The following is a 15,419-nucleotide window of genomic DNA, read 5'->3' on the forward strand; positions in this document are numbered from 1 at the left end:
TCTCATAGTGGAACTTGGCACACAGGCTGTCAGGACAGATGCTGAGATCTGTTCTTATTTTGCTTGGGATTTTTTAAACAAAGAATGGTTTAGGCATTATTGATTGAGATCTGCAAAAAAATTCTCAAGAGATCAGATGCTGTTTGTTGTCTAGCGTCTAAATCAAAACGAGATCTATTCTGCAGTTAGGTTTTGCAGACTGCTAAACTTTAAGGACTAAACAGGTTATACTGCCATGAACTACATGTCCTGCTTGCAAATTTAGACAGCAGAGCAGAAACAGATGGCTTCCCATTGTTGTTTTTTTCTTTTCTTCCATTTAAAGCCAAGTCCTACGGTAGGCCCCATCTGCAGCAGAATGAACAGCAGTAAGTGGTAAGAACTCAGAGGGACTTTCAGGGAGCTGTTCGTTCACCATGTATTGTGGGGTGGCTTCACCCAGGAGTAAGCAGGGTAAGCAAAAGGTACAGCCTGAAGCTATACAGTTGTCTGGTCCTACCATGTAATCTCTCTCATCTGTACTCCACCTACTGAGGCAGCTTCCCAGTTCAGCTAGTCCATAGCTCTATACTATGAGTCAGTAACAACCTGCGTAGCGGAATGGCTTTCACAGCAATAATTAAATTCAGAGACAAATCTGAAGAATTACCGTCCAACAGGAAACTGGAGTCCATTGACAAACTTATTCTCTGTAAGCCTGAGGTCATGTCAGGGAGCCACCCTGTCTTTCTCTTCCCAGAACCTTGCAGTATAGAATCATTGCGTGGTTTGGGCTGGAAGTGACCTTTAAAGGTCATCTACTCCAACCCCCCTGCCATGGCAGGGACATGTTTCACTAGGTCAGGCTGCTCAAAGTCCCATCCAACCTGACTTCAAACACTTCCAATGATGAGGCATCCACAACTTAGCTGGGCAACATGATCCAGTACTGGACCCTGGATTTAGAGCAGGTGACCAGCTTCACTGCACACCTAATTGGCCCAGGCAGCACAAACACTAGCTTGTGTAATTGCAGGCCACCATGAAATGCCTCAAATAATTTTTCTAGCTCTCTTGAGAGCAATACTGCCGCAAGCACCCCACTTTCCCCCGTCCAGCAAAGTCCTGAAGTGTCATTCAAAGAAACTGGTTACTTGGCCAGAGATCCTGCCGTGATTAATGTATGGAGGATGGCTGACAAGAGAACAGTTTCCTGTCAGCCTATAATCCTCCACCAAAGAAGTTACATATACAAGTTGCATGTAGAATTATGAAGAGGCAGATTCAAAGTAAACAGAAAGAGATATCTTGACAGACGTGATTAATTTCTTGCCAGGAGACAATCTTGATCATGCATTCAAAACTGACTGGACAGATTCATGGAAGGAAACATACTAAGTACAAAACACAAAGACTCCACCTCCGTGTCAAGAGCTCTGTATACCATGAACTGCTGGAGAACAGGAAAGCATTCAGGGAAAATCACACTGTAAATCTACTCTCTTATACTCTTGCCTTTAGGTCTATATTGGCATACTGTCTCTAACAGTAGCTAGGTTAAAAGAACCTTCAGTCTGGTGCAAAATAGCTATTTTTTAATGCTATGTCAGGTTCACGTACCCTACATGAACTACATGATCTCCAGAGATCCCTTCTGACCTGAATGATTTTGTGATGATGATTCATGCAGCATACTAATCTCATCTACCAAACCCAGTGCATCTTGCACTGTTTTTTCCTACCCACATGCAAAGATCCAAATACACATTTTCAACCTGCCAGATCATCATATTCTCATCGACACTGCTTAGGTGTCTCTCACAGACTGAACACAGATGGAATGCTGCTGCCATGGCAGTGAGTAATGACCAAGCACACGGTCAAAGCCATCTACAGTTATTCAGGTCCAAAGCTCTCCCAGGGATTTTCCAATTAATAGGAAAACATGCTGTTATCAAGGTACATACGTCTCACACACCTATACAGCTGTCAGGGACTAGAAACTTGTCTCAACATTGTTGGCAGGCAAGTTTCACTACTAAAGCCTGATCATTACGGCAGCTGAACAGAACAGTTTAATCACCAAGGTCGACCCAGCAGGAATGTGCGCCCTGTTATCTCAGAGTACTCATCCTCCGCGTACACCCGCCTGGGCCCAAGGCCGACTGGCAACGTGGGGGGGGCTCAGACCCTCTAGAACTTTCAAGCACCCTCTAGTGACAGTACTGGGCGTGCACCCCACCGCCGAGTGGGAGGCAGGGGTACGCAGAACAGTTACTGACTCTGCCAGAGGGCAACTTTATAAAAGGGGAAACCAGCAGAGATGATGCGGGGGTGTGCTCTGGGACATCTCGCCCTCCACCGGCTTCAAAGATGCATCGGACAGCCGGACTCCCTGCCTGGACCGGACGGACTGCCGCAGATCTGTGGTGATAGCTGTTGTAACAGTCCCACTCTCTCCCTCCCTCTCGTTCCCTTTTTCACCTTTTTTTCCCCCTTTCTTTGCTGTTCTCTCCTGTATCTATTTCTGGCCAAATAAAGCGACTTGGCACTTGACTCCATTTTGAGCCTTCATTCTGTCTCTGAAAATGTAAAAGGAGCCTAGTCACGATAACATATAGGAGTTAATCAGAAGTTAAGCCCAGCCGCCCCCAACCTCCCAGAATTATCTGAGCTCGGTTGGAAAGCAAGGGGGTTTACCCTCTGCCAAACTGTTCAACCCAACAGTGGATTGTGACAACAGCGAAGCATTTGCATTCCAGCTTTTTCTGGCTGAAAGCAAAATTGTGGTTATCTGATATATTGCTCCTGTAAAAGGGCATCATGCAAGTCAGCTGAGTTAATATTGCTGTTGGAACATTTGCACCTTTTCCTTTGGTGGATTTGACTATGTAGGCTTTGAATATATTCATGTGAGTTGTTTAATTATTATTATTAATTTCATACTAATTCCACTTGAAGGTTATAAGCAACTGAATTTGAGAAGCTCAGCCAGGTGGAGATAGCCAGGGAGAGACAGTATCTCTCTGTATTATTACTGTTTGTATTAATGATCAATGAGCAAAAAGTTACAAGTGAGAAAGCTGCAAGTCTGCAATCACTCACAGAGCTGAGTTTTTCTAGGAGGAAAGGTAATTCAGTGTTTCCCTTCTACGTGTAAATGCCTGTTGATTTAGGGAAAAAGAGAGACCTTTGATCATAAAACTCTGCACCTTTTGCCTAGGTGTATATATGTCAAGGAACAAGAAAACAGACGCATGAGGTTTTACATAGCTAAAAGGCAAACCAGTTTCTGTTATCACATACTTTAATGGGCTTAGAACAGTGAGATGGGAGAAGAGGGATGAGATGAGTCATGTAGGCAAGATGGGGTACCCAAGACAGGATTGAGGTGGAAATGAAGCATGTAAATCCAGAAAGGTTTCACAAACATCCCTACACAGGTGTACACAACAAATCATAGAATCATGTAATCATTAAGGCTGGAAAAGACCTCTAAGATCATCAAGTCCAACAGTCAACCCAACACCACCATGCCTCCTAAACCATGCCCTGAAGTGCCACGCCTAATGGTTATCACTGTTATCACTGCACATCACTGATGCCTACATTCATGTAATGGTATCCAGGATGCTCTCATATAAAACCTGTGTATCTTGGCTCTATTGTAATCAAAAGCAGCAATGCTGCAGGGCTGGGTTTGGCAACAGGGACAGAAAGGCTGTGAGAGAGAACTTATCATGGATCCTATTTCAAACCTTGAACTCACTTTTTATCCCCGCCATGGTTGTCACATATTAACATATTGCATGCACAGTGCAAACCCATTCTTCTCCCTCACACCTGCAGCAGAAAGGCAGATTGACAGGGACTAGGAAGGGGTACAGATGGGGAAGTCTAACCCAGGTTTGCTGTGTCAAGAAGTCAGAGAGCACCTTTGCCCTTCACAGGGGACTGCACCCAGCCCCTGGGGCCTCACAGGAATCCCAGTAGCCTCAGCTCCTTCCTTTCCTCCCTGTTCCCAGCTCAGTCGCCACAATGCTCAGCAGCAGCAGCAAAGGAATTGGTTTTGGAGCAGATTTCCAGTCCAGCAAGTGAAAAAAACCTTGGCTAACTCGTGGCAGGACTAATGGCTGCCTTGCAATGGCTTTTCCCACACAGACCCGCAGGCTCTGTAGCTGTAGCACCAACACATTCTGTAGTCTCCTGTGTTCTTAACGCCTTGTTCTTCCCCTCTCTGGGACACTCCAGTGATCAACAAAAGATGATTACTGGCCACGTGGATAAGTACACCAATAGGTCTTGCTACTCTATCCATCTACCTATTTTCATAAAGCCTGTAGCAGTGTATCACATTAAGGACTACTTCCTGTCTACAATTTGAATACTTAGAATATTATTAAACTGACACAAAGAAACGATGATCACAGAAGTTTGTCTTCCAAATTAGACTAAAAAGACTCTTTTAATCATTACAGACTCCTCCTTTACTAGGACAACAACTCATTGCTTTATCACCAGCAGCAGTAACTGTTTTCTCTCCAAAGTGAGCTATTTCTAAAATATCTACAGGAAATCATGGCTGTAATTCAGTCAAACAATTGTTATTACTTGTCTATAGAGCTTCTCCACATTTTTAATATTCATCACATTAGCTTCTTTGCACTGGTATTAAAAAGAACAATTTCAACTCCTGGTTGCAGGCCTTACCAGTGTACTGAGGAACAGGTTCAATTTGTTGAAGAAAACAATCCTGCAGGTTCCCCGCTTGGGCAAGTGTTCCTCCAGTTACCAGCTTCAGCTCATCTAGCGTATCCTGGACTCAGAAGAAAAACACAATTCTGGTACAACAATGGAAAAAATGTGAAATATGAGACAAAATAAATTGATTTTTGAGAGAGGCTGACCATTTCCTAAGCATGCAGGGCTCCTACATCATCCCTTTCAGGACCACCCACCACCATCTGAACTGTAATAAAACCCCTAATCTTTGCCTTGCAGATTTTCACATAGCTGTGGTTTTATTTTGAACATTTTTTTACCATTCCAATTCATACGATACCAGGAAGTTCACATATTTTTATACCCGTGGCATGTAAAAATTTTTTTTATTGTTGAACAGAATTCAAAGCAGCCGTTTTCCCCCATTCTCAAACAGGTTTACATTCATGTCAGGAATGAGGGCACTTCAGTGATTCTCCATATAAGCTGGCTCATTTTCAAGCCTGCAATGAAATAACAAGGGGGTAACCTTGGGGGCAGAATGCCTTTGCACCTTCTAATGCATATTTTGCATTAAAGATATGGAAGATACTTGTAGAAGATACAGTTTACCTCAGACTGCTGACTCAGAGATGATAGGAAGCTATGCCAACCCCTGGTTGGCAGAGAGAGGAAGAAAAGCTGTTGTAGTCAAACAGATGGGGGTTGGAGTCTTGCACCACATGAATCCCTGCACCACATGAATCCCTGCCTTCTTTTGTCTTTTTAGCCCATGTGGCTTATCATGAAGAGGAAAGCCACATACACAGCCAAGGGTTGCTCATACTGAACAGCTGTAAGAAGCTGAGAAAGAACTGCCCTTACTGCACCAGCTAAGTCCTTGCAAAAAGTCCAGACCCCAAGAAATGCCTAGACTGAAGTAAGGGAAACAGTAATTTTTTAAAATAAGCTAAAAACTGTGTTTAAAACAAACAGCATAACTATTGCTAGGTTAAATGAAGCTAAGGCTTCACCTGTTCCATAGGGAACTTATGTTTATTTCACAAGTTAACACTCAAGTATTACTGAAGGACCATCGCACAGAGCTTGGCTGCTGCAAAGACTGTGGTCTGAATTCAGTGATCAAGGGGATCCCCGCTGACCCCTCTAAGTGGTCAGCCTGCTCACAATTTTCACACTCACCTGTGGCTTCTCCTGGAAAGTGTGCAACTCTACTGCTGCCGACCTCTGAGACAGCACTGAAAATGGTTTTGGCAGGTCCTGAATGGCACCTACTTGCAGGCAGTCCAGGTAAAACTCTATTGTGCTTGATCCCTGCTGCAGGCCGCCCAGCCACAAGATGACAGCATGGGGTTTCCCATCAGCCAGCTGGATGTTGCTTAAGATCACCGAATTCAGCCTCCCATCACTCTTCAGATAGCGCAGCACCACTAATACAAAACACACAGAAGGACTATCAGAGGGTAGCAGATAACCCAAGGCTGATCAAGGATGATCCTGTGGAAATCTGCAATTGCTCTGGTATTTTTCCACATGTCAACTTTTGTAAATGCATCCCATATACAGATATAAATGGTAACAATAATTGGAACATTGACTCTCAGAGCAGGATTACAAGAACTCTGGCATGGCTCCCCATTTGTAAAGTATTGTTCCCTGCACAGTGTTTTCCACTGCTTTATCCAGGCCTCTCTAACTGGCTTCACCAATGTCACCTTACAGGCCATAACATGCAAAAATACAAGTGGTAAAGGTAAAGGGTGTAGCGCCCAGCCTGCAGCCAGCACTTTGGCAAGTACATATCTGACTGACCTAGAAATACACTGTAGCAGAAATGTACAACTAGAAAAAATCAGTTTTGGTGATGCATATTGCATTCAGTGAAGCCATCTGACAGTGTATCCAAATGAAACCAAAGGAAGCATGGTTCCAACCCAATAACCTGCATTTCACTGTAACAAGCAGTAAGTAAAAACAAAATATAACACAGGAAAGACATATTCCACCCCTAAAGATGACTAAACGTCCTCCCAACTCTTTTTTAAGGCATTAGTAAATGACCTACTTGATAATTCACACCACAAATCCTCATTTTATGAAGTAAAATGCACCATTAGAAAACAAAACAGCAGAAAAACAAAAACTCTTACATGCTGCATAATATTGAAAAAATGTCTCTTTCCTAAGGAAGTTGGATTGGCAGGCTAGGATCTGCAAGCTAAATCTCTTAGATCAGCTAGCTAGTTCTCTCCACAAAATATCTCCCTGGCTCTCCAAATGCATATCTGCAGAAGCAATGAGCTGAGTGCATCTAGACAGTGTAGGTACTAGACAGTGTAACTACAATATTAGACAGAGCTTGTTTCAAAGATCCCACTAATCACCAGCCTGCATGTCCCTTATTTCCTCATGATAACAGTTATGTGCATTGAGGAGTCAAGCTGCCGAGTCACCAGGCACCTAAACAGTTAAGTGCTGGCTGTTGCAAACATCTGTTTGAGGTTCACAGAGGGCTGCTACTGCTGTATCAAGTGAGAGCTCACGAAAACTTTGACCTTCAAAAAACACTTACATTAACATGAGGTCAACTAAAAGGCCTGGATATAGTGGAGGGAAAAACTCTTATTAGCTTCAGAGATAATGCTCTTTGATGCTGTGATACCTCTGTCTGTTGGTGACCTTCTGAGCTCCTGGATAAACGTTCCCTAATATTTTTCTAATTGCTCAATCTAATGATTAAAAGAATCCAGTTTTCTACCAGCATTAACAGGGCAGGGTATGTCTCCACCTTTAAAGCCTACGCTAGTGCTAAAGTCTCAGCAGCTGTGATCAATATCACGAATATTTTCACTGCTGTCTATGTCAAAACACTGCCAGAGCTGAGATTTCCGCAAAGGTGCACGAGGTCACCAGTAACTTGCTCAAAGGTAGCATTTCTTGGCAAACTCAAAGATCTGGCAGGACAGAACATGTTGCAGTCATTTTACTTATGTGAATATTATGCACGCCTGGTCATATGAAAGCAAGGTCTTTGGATCCGGGCCCTGCATTCAGGGTGACCAAATGCAGCAGTAAGCTACAAAAAGAAAGAGGAGATGGTGGCAGGGCCCAGAGCAGCCCCTGCCAGAATAGTTTCAGGACAAGGAGCAGTCTGGCTTGGAAGAAAGATCAAGTATTCCTTCCTCATCCAAAGCCAAATATCCATCTAGTAAACTACAGTAGGCTTCTGAAGGGAGATTTTGCTGGAGCACAGCCTCTGCCTCCGTAAGACTTAACTCATTCAAGCCCCTGCATTACATGTTTGCTGCTAGGATATTCTACACTGGCATTCATGAGAGTAAGTGGCTCACATGTACTGCTTAAGAAACAGATTTTCAGTGAAACAACTAATCCTGCCAGTAAATAGGAACCGCTTCACAGAATTGTTAAGTTAATCACTTTCATGCAGTTGCTGCTGTTTGCTCCGTAAAGGAATCATTTAAAAAGTATAAGAAACCCATGGATGCTATTTGCCTCTGAAAAGTACACACTCATTGTATGAAGTAGCCATATGGGACACTTGACACTTCCAGAGAAATCACATGTGAAAACACTGCCTACTACTTGCACGCTGCCTTCAACAAGGTGCACTAAAGCAAAAAGGAGGCAAAGAGACCTCCATTAAACAGCCTTGCTGCAAAAAGCCTCCCTGTTTGATCACTCCTTTGCAACAGGTAGGTTACTGATGTAACACCTACTGAACACTGCTCACTGACAGGACAAGTTTCTTCGTGCTGCCTACCTACATGCCATTACCCTGTCACAGACACTTGTCAAATATATCACTGACATACTGAGGACAAAACCAAGAGAAGCCTAATAACCTCACACCAGAAAGCCTCTTAAGTCTTGTTAGTTAAAGTATATCAGTAACCACCAGGCATGCAGGTAATCTTGAAAATCAAGAGAATATTTTGATATGTTCAAAACAGTATGTATATAGACATTTTTGTGTGTACACATATGCATTCCTATATATATGTGTAACATTTACACACACAAATGTGTGTTAGAGGGAGAGAGTATCTATCATTTATTTAGCAATTAGTCAGTGTTACTCACCCCCAACACAAATATAGCACAAAAGTTCATATTCTGTGACCTCAGAAGGATTTTGGCAGACTTGATAAAACTAAAGATGTTTTATCTAACTCATTCCCCTACACTTCCCAAGCAAAAGGTATGCTTTTCTTAAGCATATAAAATAATTTTCCTACGTATAAACTGAAACTTCTCAGTAGAGTTTCTCAGTATATTGGACTCAGCTGCCCAATTAAACATGTGCAGCAGCAAATTATCATAGCAGTGGCGAAGTCAATGGGGTAACAATAATTTACATCATTGGACAATTTCTCAATGAACCTTAAAACAGTAATATATCCTAGGTCTGGTCTAGAGAGTGATGAAAGCTCTCCATTTCTAAAACTATGCTGAAGTTCCTACTCTGACTCCTGATTAACCAATTTCAGCAAACAGAGAACAAACACTTTAGTTCACCCAAAACATCCCCTACAGGCTAGGAATGTTTGTCCTGCATAGTCACATCTAACCTCCAGGGTCAGCGTAACTAGAACCTGCCTTTCACATGCATGAGGCAGCATGTGCGTGTGTCCCTCACATTCCTGAGTAATAAGAACCAGTGATTGTCCTAAGGGGAAAAAAGAAAGAAAAAAAAAACCACAACAAATTGACTCCTTTTTCCATACTCCATTTTTATCTTCCTTCCTCAGCATTGCTTAGAGCAAGCACCACAGCAGAGTGGAGATACCAGCTGATTGTCTGGTCAGCTTCCCCTGGCCAGGGAGAGCTGCATCCAGCAAGAAGATGGAAAGAGAAGGGGCATGAAAGGGGATGTAACCAACACTTTTATCTTGTGATGGGGGGCGTAAGTGGTGACAGCACGCAACAAAGACTCAACCACAAAGGTTAATCACACAGTTTTCAACATTCGTCTGTGACATACCAATAACTACGGATCCAATACTAGTTTTCCCCTACATACTGCAAACAACTCACCTTTATTCATCCGTCCCATTACCATAAATTCAAAATACTTGCTGTTGTCAGCTGACGAATATAGGCCAAATATGGTAGCTGTACTCTTTGGCTGCAGTTTGAATGTTGAGAGCAAGTACACATCATTCAGCATAGGGTCCCCAAATGCTTCTTGCAAGATGTTCACTACCACTCTCTTGTTGGAATATGGAAGAAGATCAAAAACTGAAAAATAAGCAAGTTTCAGCAGCAATTTAAATATAATAATGACCAAAGAAGAATGTAGTCTGATGCCACCCATTGGAGATTGTATACTCTTCACTATTTCCATATGGATACTTTAAAATTGACCCAAGTTGTCTGACCTAAAATAAATAATATGTATACAAAAATTAAAAATATTAAGATCATCTTTAAAGATCATCTAGTCCAACCTCCCTGGCACTGGCAGGGACATCTTAAAAAACCTGATCTAGTGAAATGTCCCTGCCCATGGTGGGGGATGGGGACGGGGACTAGATGATCTTTAAAGGTCCCTTCCAGCAAAAACTATTCTATGATTCTATCAAAATATCATATAGATGTTGTTGCAACTCACAATCTTGTAACAATAATTCCTTTTTTAAAAAAGTTTTTAAGTCACTAACATAGAACTATCTAGTCTTCCATTCAGATTTTCTTCTCTTCTGAGGATCTACCTCAAGAGAAAGCTTTTGCACCAATTTCTTCTGTCATAAATTCAGACACCTGTGTTCACATTTCAATTAGACTGAGGATCCAGCATCAACATTTTCAGACAGATTTCCAGCGTACTTATCCTAAGAACCATTTTGATGGCATTTGCAGGGCACCAATGAAAATGCTAAAAGCCAGGTAAACAATATGGTGCTCATAACCTCCTTCTCACTTTACTGACTTCTCACACTTCTCAGAAGATATACTACGTAAATAAGACTCATCTTTCCCTTCTGGCAGAGATAACAAAGACAGTCAGCCCAATGAAAAAAAAACACAATCCTGAAGGCACAGTGAAAGCAGATAAAAATTTTTCTTATAATTTTTTGCATAGTGCATCAGCAAAGAGTCTAACATTATGCTTGTGCACATGTCTGCTGCCCCCCTTATGGCACTGAAACAACAAACAGAGGTTTTCTTCAATGTTCCTAAATCCACAATGTCTCCAAACTCAATATACCATTCCACTAGGTTTCCTGATAATCCCCCATTTCACCCACTGCTAAAGCAGTATATATATTATAGCCTTCCAGTAAAATCTGATAAATGACTATGCACAAGTGTTCTTTAAATATAAAGGCATATTTAGCCATTGTATACCACTGCCACTCCATAGGCCTATCATAGCTGGGACATATTTTTCTCCCACAGCAGCACAACACTGTAGAGCTGCCACCAGACAAAAGCCCTCAAACCAGGCAGACAGCAACGGCACATGACAGCACATTGTGCCTCACCTTGATTCAAACCTGTGGTTGTACCACTAAGTTTAGTTTCCCAGGCCAAAAAACAGTGGAGCTTTGCCTTCTTCTGCCAAGCACAACTTCAAAGCTGTCATCACTGACTAAGGTGACGGGGCCATCCTACTGATCCAGTGTTTCCAAACGCTACAAGCAGGAAGACTGAAGAGCGCTCAGAGGACAATCACATGGGCACACAGACCTACCCACAGCCATGTGGGAAACCCTGCTCCCTTATATCAGAGCCTGGGTTTATGCTGTTTCCTTTGTTCATTATGGAGCATGCATTCATCTAGACACCAATGTCATTAGAAAAAAAAAAAAAAGACATTTCACCTCACGAAAACACTGAAATACAGATCACTGCTTAGTCCATATTTGTATTGGGTCCAAGGACCCCATGACTCTACTGAGAGCTTTCAGGACACAATACAAAAAGAATCAGGCCCTTGATTTGCATGCGCTTGTAATACTGTTGTCAAACAACTAAGAAACATGTATCTGAGATGGACCTGTTCAAAGGAGTTCTCTTCCATTCAGTTCAGATTCACAGCATCCCAGGATAACCACTGCTCCCACTGAAACCAGTGACCCAGACAGAAGAGGCAAAAGTCTGGCTATTTCTTCACGTTTAGTACACAAAGAGCAAAGCGGCTACCTAACCAAGAGACTGAAATGCAGCTCACTGCTCTGTACAACAGCATTTTGCAGGTAAAAATCATTCATAAAATACAGCTGTGTCCTCTCAGACAGAACACCACAATACAGTACTTAAGTCTCTGACAGCACAAAACATAGTTATATATTATGCCCACTCCTTCTAGGCCTATTGGCTGATTGTATATCAATTCCTGTGAAACTAATTAATCTCTGCTAGAGTCAAACACTTAAAAATACAGGACAGCTATTACAAAAGTAATGACTAAACACTGGCAACATCTGTCTACAGAAAGGCAAACATTTATCTCACATAAAACATTTACTGAATTTTTTTAAATGTTCACACTTAAATGAATGCTCAGATTGGTTTGGTAGTTGTATTCTGTAAAGCACGTTGCCTCAAGGGGATCCTTCAGCACCGTTATTGAACCCTTTCTTGGGACATCTTCACTGACCAGCACATAGACATTACTGGATCCATTCTTTAGCATAAACTACACACATGCTAGCAAAAGTAGCTAGCAGAAGAGCAACAGGGTTATGAAAACTCATTTTATATCCTTAGTAGAGTCAGCAGAGACAGCTCTTGCACCTTACAAAGACAACTGCTTGTTTGAAGGGACCAAGAAAAAAACATCCATAAGGATTTCAGATTTCATATTTTGAAGAATTTCGTATTTTTGTTCCTCTCCCTGGAAAGGCAGACTTGAAAACAAATGGACAGAAAAGGACTGCTGAAGCTGAAAGGCACAAGCAGCTGGTTTCAAAACACGCAGTGAGAGGGAGGACTTGGGCATGCCTCTGAGCTCGAGTGTGCATGCCCACCAGACTAAACGGAGCCTACTCGTGAGATGGACCGAGAATTCTCTCCCTGCCTGCTTTCAGTGGTTTTTAGAAGGGAGCTGCTCATCCTCCTATGAAAATGCAACAAGGGATCAGCTACACCTTGAGACAGTGGCAAACCACTCTTCAGAGATATGCCCAAAAACATCAAGGCTAGCTCTTCAGACGGGAGCTAAAAGACACGATGGGAAGCCCTAAGAGGAAGGTGCACGGAGGAATGAAGTTAGTGGCTGTAAGAATGTTGAGAGTGGGGTCTTTCACTGGCCACTGCCCCTGACAAGCTGAAAATACGCCTCTGTTTTTTTAAATATGCCAATAACCTACTTCTCAATACAACAACTTTCTGAAATGTTTTTACATTGAAGACTTTAATACAGGCTTTTGCAAATGCAGCTAAATTAATCTTACTGGGTTTTAGCTATGCTTTTAAGATGTAAAACTTAACTAAGGAATCACCTATTAAAATGTCAAACATCATTCCGTAAGACAACAGAGGGCATAAAAATGCAGCGAGAACCAGGAGCAGCTTTAAAGCTCCTGGAGCAGCACCAAGTTACACACTAATCGCTGTGCTCAGTAGCTGAGGTGGCTCCAGTCACAAGCGGCTACTGGAGAGCGATACCACTCGCTCTATGCACCCTCTAAAATAAAGCGGCTCATGACTTACTACGCGCATAATATTGGCAAAGTAATGCTGGATTTAGAAGACGCCTGTTTTCCTATGCACTCGAAGTACAGTTTTCCCGACGAGTTTTCATAGCTTAGCAATTCACTTTTCATTTACCAGAACTTGCAACTGAAAAAGTGCTCTTCAGAAGTTCAACACACCTACCAGCACCCCTATAAAAACAGACCACTTTTTGCTGACTGGGGAGCGGGGGGATGGAAGGGGGGAGTGATTGGTGTTACTCCGCAACCTCCTCCGGTTCCCACCGCGAGTCCGGCGGGGCAACGCACGGGTCGGGGAGCCGGCGGGGCGGCGCGGCTCGGCTCGCGCCTCCGGCGCCCCGCCGAGCAGCGGCAGCCCCCGGTGCCCGCGACGGCTCCGGCTGCCCTCGCACCTGCGGGGCCGCCGACTCCCCATCCGCCCCGCCCTGCCAGCACAGGGCTCCCGGCGGCGGGGACGGCGGGCTGCAAACCAAAAGCCGTCTTGAATGAAAGAGGGGAAAGTTTGCTAAAGCGTGGGCGGCGAGAGCCCTTACCTCGGGGGGCGGGCGGGGCGGCGCGACCCGGGCAGAGCTGGAGGGCGAGCGGCAGGAGCAGCAGCACGGCGCCGCGCTCCCACCCCATGACGGCGGCTGGCCGGACAGGACAGGACAGCGGAGAACGGCCCGCCGCGCCGCTCCGGGCCCCGCCGTTTAATGGGGGCGGCCCCGGGTCCGGGGAGGGACGGCGGCAGGCGGCAGGCCATTGGCCGCGGCTCCCCCGGCCCCGGGAGCAGGCGGGGGCCCCGGCGGGCACGGCCGAGCCCCGGGGCGGACCAGAAGGGAGCGAACCGTTGGGGGCGCAGGGTGAAGTAGCCGGCCTCGGTGGGGGTGTGTGAGACCGGGCAGAGCTGGAGAGCGTGCCGAGGTCCAGCAAAACCCGCACCTGTCGGGATCCCGGCTGGAGCTTGTCCTTTGAGGAGCCTGGAAACTGAAACGTGTGTAACAGCACTGAATCCCGCGTGGACAGGAATGCTCCGGTGCGCAGACTTGGTCTTGGCAGGATATTTAACTCGTCCACCTCTCCTGACTGCAGAGCGTCACTGAAAGGGCTCATGCAGATTGCACACCGGGACTAACTGGGTTTCTAGAAGACTCTGGGAAAGCAAGGAATTCCATTTCATTTTGAAAGCTCGATAGCATTGGGAGCACTCAAACTGTCCAGATAGAGGCTACTGAAAAAGGCTGCTTGTCTTAACAAACCCCCAAACTTGATAACTTAACCAAAGTCAGGTTTGTTTTTTTTTTTTTAAATCTGCTTTTAACGACAACAATTTTCAGTGTTGTTTGTGCCCCCAAGATGCCATTATCCCATTGTTTCTCCTCCCGAAAATTCTAGGCCAGGCATTGCTGTCGTTAAGAAAACACAGGAGGAAGAGAGCAAGCAAGCCTAACCCCTTCAGGCTTGTGCAGCTGTGCAACCTGTCTGGGCCATGCCCGTGTGAAACCACCCATCAAGCAGGCCACCCTGCCCTGGGCGTTCTGCTGACAAGGGGTGCCCCACAGAACACGAAGGCAGCGCTTCTCCCATGCAGGAGCTGACAGTACATGGTGGACTTCCCAACCTGCTGCACGGCCCTCTTTGTGCTGTGCCTCTCTGTGTGCCTCAGCCCTGCAGATGAACTGCCGTCACGTTGGAGAAGCCCAGGAAGCCGTGGCTGCCCCACTCGCAGCTTGCTACCCAGCTCACAGTTGGAATAGCTAGCTGGAGCTGTCTGATATTATTTACATCAGGGGGGCTGGAAGGGGGTAGAGTAGGGGGCAAGGATGTGGAACAAAAAAAGGAAGAAGGAAGGAGTTACAGTGCCATAAGCTCTCTAGAAAGAAGTCTCAGTCCAGAATTTGTCCCCAACCTAAAGGATGGAGACAGCCTGGATGCTGCAGAGGCTAATCTGTGAATTTAAGAGCAGCACTGATGTTGCTTTACTATCTATTATGGAGACCTTTATCACCAAAGAGCATTCTTTGAAAACATGGACTTAAATGCCTGACACAAAAATGT

At 44.5% G+C, this 15,419-nt stretch overlaps 1 protein-coding gene across 2 annotated transcripts in view; it reads right to left on the bottom strand.

Annotated features, from left to right (window-relative positions):
- Positions 1-14,074, bottom strand: part of THBS4 (thrombospondin 4) — a 41,524-nt gene extending 27,450 nt beyond the window's left edge. The window contains exons 1-4 of one of the 2 annotated variants that reach the window (XM_064437815.1): positions 13,916-14,074; positions 9,757-9,960; positions 5,884-6,131; positions 4,690-4,795 (exon numbers count right to left, since the gene is read on the bottom strand). In XM_064437815.1, the coding sequence (XP_064293885.1) occupies positions 4,690-4,795; positions 5,884-6,131; positions 9,757-9,960; positions 13,916-14,003 (646 nt within the window). In that variant the 5' untranslated portion in view covers positions 14,004-14,074. The remainder of the gene's footprint in view (positions 1-4,689; positions 4,796-5,883; positions 6,132-9,756; positions 9,961-13,915) is intronic. The other variant, XM_064437814.1, reaches the window with a different exon arrangement.
- Positions 14,075-15,419: the final 1,345 nt, after the last annotated feature.

The sequence above is a fragment of the Phalacrocorax carbo genome, chromosome Z (genome assembly GCF_963921805.1).
Source record: "Phalacrocorax carbo chromosome Z, bPhaCar2.1, whole genome shotgun sequence".
NCBI lineage: Eukaryota > Metazoa > Chordata > Aves > Suliformes > Phalacrocoracidae > Phalacrocorax > Phalacrocorax carbo.